Source organism: Myotis brandtii, unplaced genomic scaffold (genome assembly GCF_000412655.1).
Source record: "Myotis brandtii unplaced genomic scaffold, ASM41265v1 scaffold403, whole genome shotgun sequence".
Classification (NCBI taxonomy): Eukaryota; Metazoa; Chordata; class Mammalia; order Chiroptera; family Vespertilionidae; genus Myotis; species Myotis brandtii.
The window spans coordinates 458,778-464,910 of NW_005365474.1; the positions used below are offsets into that span (position 1 = coordinate 458,778).

General features: G+C 55.7%; 2 protein-coding genes across 2 annotated transcripts in view; one reads left to right on the forward strand and one right to left on the reverse strand.

Moving 5' to 3' along the window:
* LRCOL1 (leucine rich colipase-like 1) overlaps nucleotides 1–3,255 on the reverse strand; it is a 4,532-nt gene extending 1,277 nt beyond the window's left edge. Inside the window, exons 1-3 of the mRNA XM_014545354.1 lie at nucleotides 2,899–3,255; nucleotides 916–1,028; nucleotides 14–158 (exon numbers count right to left, since the gene is read on the reverse strand). Of these exons, the coding sequence (XP_014400840.1) occupies nucleotides 14–158; nucleotides 916–1,028; nucleotides 2,899–3,196 (556 nt within the window). The 5' untranslated portion in view covers nucleotides 3,197–3,255. The remainder of the gene's footprint in view (nucleotides 1–13; nucleotides 159–915; nucleotides 1,029–2,898) is intronic.
* A 1,331-nt stretch (nucleotides 3,256–4,586) lies between these two features.
* The window catches only part of P2RX2 (purinergic receptor P2X, ligand gated ion channel, 2), a 4,692-nt gene continuing 3,145 nt past the window's right edge, over nucleotides 4,587–6,133 (forward strand). The window contains exon 1 of the mRNA XM_014545355.1: nucleotides 4,587–4,659. Coding sequence (XP_014400841.1) covers nucleotides 4,587–4,659 — 73 coding nt within the window. The remainder of the gene's footprint in view (nucleotides 4,660–6,133) is intronic.

Genomic DNA, 6,133 nt, shown 5'->3' on the forward strand with positions numbered 1-6,133 from the left:
CCCCCCTCCCCCGCCCCACTGAGCCCTCGCACCTTCCGCCAGGACAGGCACTGCAGGAAGATGGTTTGGGACGTGCAGAACTTCTGGGGGTTCAGGCTGTTGGTGACGCAGCAATCGGTCTGGCATTCCACGTTTTCTTCACAGGTCTCCCCGATCCCCTGCGGGGTCCAGGGCGTTGCAGACCCCAAAAGAGCCCCCCTGTTCTCCGCTTCCCTTGGTCCCGTCCGGGTCCCACCCGGGTCCCATCGGCCTTCAGACTTATCGAACCTGGCGGGGTTTCTGGAACATTCACAGAGCAGGGAGGGGGGCTGGCCTGGGGCCGCGGACAGGGGGAGGAGGGGGCAACCTCTGTCCTGAGCCCAGTGGACAGAGGGTAAACTGAGGCACGGAGCCGGGAAAGCTAGTGAGTGGCCGAGCTGCGGGGCAGGAGATAGAAGCCTCCCACCGGGGGTGGCTCAGTGGCTGAGCGTCGACCTAGGAACCAGGAGGTCACGTTTCGATTCCAGTGGGGGCACAGGCCCGGGGTGAGGGCTCGACCCCCAGTAGGGGGCGTGCAGGGGGCAGCCGGTCAGTGACTCACTCTCATCATTGATGCTTCTATCTTTCTCTCCCTCTTGCTTCCTTTCTCTGAAATCAATAAAAATATTTTTAAAAAAGAAAAAGAAAAAGAAATCTACTGGCTAAGAGTTAAAGCCGGGACCGCGGCTCCCAGGTGAGACCAGCCGCCAGCTTTGGGGTGAGAAGCAGGAGGACTGAGGAGGGACTGACCGTCCAGAGGGTCACGGGGCCGTGGGGCATGGAGGGAGCAGGCACCGGGCACTCGGGGCCGGGCACCCTCTGGAAAAGGGCCAGGGGCCCCCGAGAGCAGCCGAGGGTGGAGGCCTCGCCTGTGCAGGGACTCGGGCGTGGACTTACCTTATGGGACAGAACCAGGACATCGGTCTCCTTGGTCACGGAGGACACAGGCCGAGCCCAGAGCAGCAGCAGCGGCAGCAGCAGGCACCCGGCGAGCGCCATCGGGCGGCGGCCTGTCAATGTCGTGTCTGAGGAGCGTCCCCCAGGCACCCTGTGCAGGCACCCACTTCCTCCCCCTCCCCCTCCCCATCGTTCTCTTACAAAATGTTTTTTTAAATTAATAGACATTATTTTTCTAGAGCAGCTTTAGGTTTACAGAAAAATCGTGCACAAAGTCCAGAGGTTCCTTCTGCTGGCCTTCTGCCTCAGTTTCCCTTGCTGTTAACATCTGACGTGGGTATGGTCTGCTTGTTACAACCGATCGACTGATATCGATCCTTTGTTGTCACCCCAAGCCCATAGTGGACATTGGGGTCCCTCTGTGTTGTACATTCTGTGGGTTTGGACAAACACAGGGCGCGGTCATCATTTCAGTGTCACACAGACGAGCCTCACTGCCCTGCACGTCCTCTGTCTCCGCTGTCCGTCCCGGCAAACACGGGTCTTTCTCCTGTCCCCATCGCTCTGCCTGGAGTTGGAACCGCAGGATGTGGCCTTTTCGGATGGGCTCCCGTCACTGAGCAATCGTGTGCATGGGGAGTCCCTCCATTGTTGCAAATTTCTTTTTATTGCCAAATGGAAATAGGTTTTTAACAGCCCTTTCCCCAGGGCCCACCGAGCCCTTGGTTCGTTTAAACAAGAGCATGTTGTTGCCCGGCCTGTGTGGCTCAGTGGTTGAGCATCGACCTAGGAACCAGGAGGTCACGGTTTGATTCCAGGTTTCAGGGCACAGGCCCAGGTTGTGGGCTCGATCCCCAGTGTGGGGCGTGCAGGAGGCAGCCGATCATGATTCTCTCTCATCATCGATGTTTCTCTCTCTCCCTCCCTCCCCCTTCCTCTCTGAAATCAATAAAGACATATATTTTTTGAAAAGTGGTTAAGATGGTAAATGTTTACCACAATAAGAAAGACGTCACAAGTACCTCTCCCGGGGCCCCCCCATGCCCAGCCCCTGGTTGTTTGGAAACCTTCTTCCATGTATGGAGCCTCTTTTCTGTTGGTTCACAAACCTCTCAGGTCAGACCTCTTTCCAGCTTTTACTGCCCAATATCAGGTATGATCCACAGCCTCCCAACCTGCCAAGTGAAAGCTAAGACGCCGGCTTGGACAGTACAGATCTCTAAACCACAGCGACCATGGTTTTGTTTTTGTTTGTTTGTTTGTTTTGTTAATCCTCACCGGAGGATTTTTTCCCATTAATTAAAAAAATTTTTAATATATTTTTTTAATGTTAAAACTGGGAGAGGGATAGAGAGAAACATTAAGAGAGAGAATCATTGATCGGTTGCCTCCTGCACGCCCCCTACTGGGGATCGAGCCCATAACCCGGGCCTGTGCCCAGACTGGAATCGAAACGTGACCTCCTGGTTCATAGGTTGACGCGCAACCACTGAGCCACAGCAGCTGGGCTGGTGTGTTTTTTTTTTTATAGAGAGAGTGGAAGGGAGGAAGAGAGGAGGAGGAAGAGAGGAGGAGGAGAGAGAGAGAGAGATCAATGTGAGAGAGACATATGGATTGGTTGCCTCCCACACATGCCCCGGACAGGGTCAGGGATCGATGGGGATGGAACCTATAACCCAGGTACATGCCCTTGACTGGGAATCGAACCTGAGACCCTTCGGTATGTGGGCTGACACGCCAACCACTGAGCAACACCGGTCAGGGCACACCGCTACCACTTTTTGAGCATGAACCCCTCCCAGCAGGGCACAGGGGGGCTGTCTCAGACTCATGTCGCTGCTGAGGTGCACCCCTGGCTAGGCACTCAGCGCTGGCATTCTTACACAGAGAAATAGACCGTGAGGTGGAGGCGTGAGCTCGGATATCCCCTGCAGAAGAACTGCCCCCAGGAGCTCACACCTGCCCCAGCAACAGCAGCCCTACCTTTTGTCTCGGTCCACCTGCTCGGCTGCGAAGAGGGACCAGCCAGGTTGGACGGTGGAGTCACCCAGGGCCAAGCTGTGGCAGGATCACTGGGCCACCTCTCAACGCTCCTTCCTCTGTCCTGCCCCCGCCTTCCACCCGAGAGGGCGTCTTTCATCATCCGCCCAAGAGACCGGGGGCAATGTCCGGTCCCCTGGACAGGAGACCTCCGGCCCACACAAATCCCCGGAGCCAACCACATCAATGGCCGGAAGGCCAGCGCTGGCCAGTGACCGAAGCCTCCCTGGTTCTGCCCCATTTCCAACGCAGGACCAGCCTGAGAAGCCAAACCTGCCCCCTGTGAATCGTGTGGCCCCTCCCCACCAGGATCCCCAGTGGCCTGCTCGGCGGCTGATAGGGTGGGGCCGGGGCCAAGCTCTGGGTAGACAGCGTGCTTGTGCTCTTGGAACATTGTTCTCTTGTTTATTTCTGCACAGTGTGTTCATAATAAACATCTACTGACTTATTTGTTATTGGCTGTGTGCCAGGCACTGTGCCAGGCTGTGCAGAGGAACAGGCTGTGACCCTCTTGTCACCTCGAAGCTCCAGGTCTACTTTGGGAAGTGGACCCATCACCAGATAGGTCACAGAGAGAGTGGTGGGTGCCGTTAGGGGTGTGGTGGGGTTGCCCGGAGGGAAGGCCTGGGTGACGGAGGGTAGTTTTTAAGAAAATATATTGTTATTGATTTCAGAGAGGAAGGGAGAGGGAGAGAACATCAACGATGAGAGAAAGAATCCCACACACACCCCACTGGGGATGGAGCCTGCAACCCGGGCCTGTGCCCTGACCGGGAATCAAACCGTGACCTCCTGGTTCCTAGGTCGATGCTCAACCACTGAGCCAGGCTGGCCGGGCATGGAGGGTATTTTAAGGAGTGGGGAAGGGGGTCTGCAGGAGATGGGAGGGAGGAGAGAGGTGGAGACTGAAGGGGGTGAAGCCAGGTGTTGGGGTGGGGGGCAGGCCCTGGAGGAGGGCAAGCCTCGTCCTGTCAGGGTCATGAGTGCTTCAGCCACAAGAGCAGGACCAGAGAGTTTGAGGAAGTGGGCACCAGGTGGGCAGGGAGGGAGCCGGGGAGCCAGGAGGCAGCAGCCCGGGGGAGGCGGCTCCGTGTTGATGGCTGAGAGCCAGGAGGAGACCTGGGGTTGGGTGGGTTCGGGTTAGCAAGGGCCTCACAAGGCACCTCGAAACTCAGTGGCATGAAAGGGCCACGGGGCAGCTGCCGCTCAGAGTCGCTGGGCAGGGGCCTCGGATGGCAGCTGGGCCGACTGCCCCGAGGCCTTTTCACCAGCACGTCCAGGGCCAGGACGGCTGGAGCCTGGGGTGGCAACACCCGCCCGCACGGCTGGCTGCCCCAGAGCCCGGGCCTGAGCCCCAGGAGGACCTGAGAGGCTCTGTGGCCAGCCCAGGAGGCAGGCAGCCTCACGCCCTGCCCCCCCCACTCAATCGGCCAGAGGGGTGGGCGGAGGGGGGGGAGACACGAAGTCACCTGAGCTTGGGCTGAGTGCTTGAGCCGTCAGCTGAAACCCCAGGAGTGGACAGTATCGCCCGGGACAGGGGCAGCGTGTAGGTGAGGAGAGGAGGGGCTGGCCCTGGTTTGGGGTTTCTTTTCGGCAGGGGTGACGAGAAGGAAATGTTCTAAAATTAGATCATGGTGGTGCTGGCAGAGCCCTGTGAATATACCAGAAGCAACACGCTGCACATCCTGAGCTGTGTGGCCTGTTGTATCTCAATAAAGCTCTTTAGAAAAGGAAATCTAGTTGAACTTTTACGGACAACTTGGTTGACTTTATGTTGTTATTTATAAATAATTTTTTATTCTCTCCTTGCCAGAGAGTAATATTTCCTTTTAACCAAAGATTTTGGAATTCAATTGAGTAACTTAATTTTTTTGCTCATAAAATGCCTTTTTAAAAAAATTTTATTTATTTAATTAAAATATTTTATTGATTTTTTACCGAGAGGAAGGGAAAGGGATAGAGAGTTAGAAACATCGATGAGAGAGAAACACCGATCAGCTGCCTCCTGCACACTCCCACTAGGGATGTGCCCGCAACTCAGGTACATGCCCTTGATTGGAATCGAACCTGGGACCCTTCAGTCCGCAGGCCGACGCTCTATCCACTGAGCCAAACCGGTTAGGGCTAAAATGCCTTTTTAAGTAAAGAACCATTATTAGCTGTGGTTACAAATTTGCATTAGGAGTTTCCACTCGATTTCTCAAATTTCCTACCAGCAGGCGGCCAGACGCCTTATCTAAACCTCAGTACGGTTTGTGCGCTCCCGAAACCAATCCAACGCAGGCTGCGCCCTGGATTTGGGGAGCTCCTTGCATTCTAGTGGGTGGAGCCTCATAAACAAAGCTACCCTGTCAGGGACGCTCTTAAGCCCTCCTGTGGTCCAACCCATATCCCTAAGGACACAGGTAGCAAATCCATCTCAGACGACGAAAGAAATTAAATTCTTGGGCAAACTTGAGCTTCTATCTTTTCTTCCTAGAAAAGATAAGGAGAAAACACTAGTGTATTCAAGAAGGAAATGCCTGCAGGCCGCCGGCAGGGCGGCGCTCCGCCCCCGAAAGACGATGTGGTGCGGGTTTCTCTGTCACAGGAATTCAAAGACTTTTAACCCAGCTTTTTAGGCGTGAACCTCCTTTTGTTGTTAATCCTCATCAGAGGATATTCTTCCACGGATCTTTAGAGAGAGTGGGAGTGGGAGGGAGGGAGGGGAGGGAGGAGAGAGAAAAAGATGGTGGTTGGGTGGTTGCCTCCTGGGGTGGGGGTGGAACCTGCAACCCCGGTCCGTGCCCTTGACCGGAATCAAGCCCAAGACCCTTCGGTGTGGGCCAATGCTCTGACCACTGAGCCATCAGCCAGGGCAGCGAGGTGAATTTTTATTTATTATTAAATATATTTTTATTGATTTCAGAGAGGAAGGGAGGAGAGAGAGAAACATCAATGATAAGAGTCATGGATCGGCTGCCTCCTGCACGCCCCACACTGGGGATCGAGCCCGCAACCGGGCCTGTGCCCTTGACCCAATCGAACCCGGGACCCTTCAGTCCCAGGCCGCCTCTACCCACTGAGCGCACCGGCCCGGCGCGTCTTGCATTAGAAAAGATGGCCCTTGAGCTCCGTGCTCACTGCGCAGCGGACGCCGGTGGAGACGCGGATGGGCGGGTGCTGCCCTCGTCCTGCG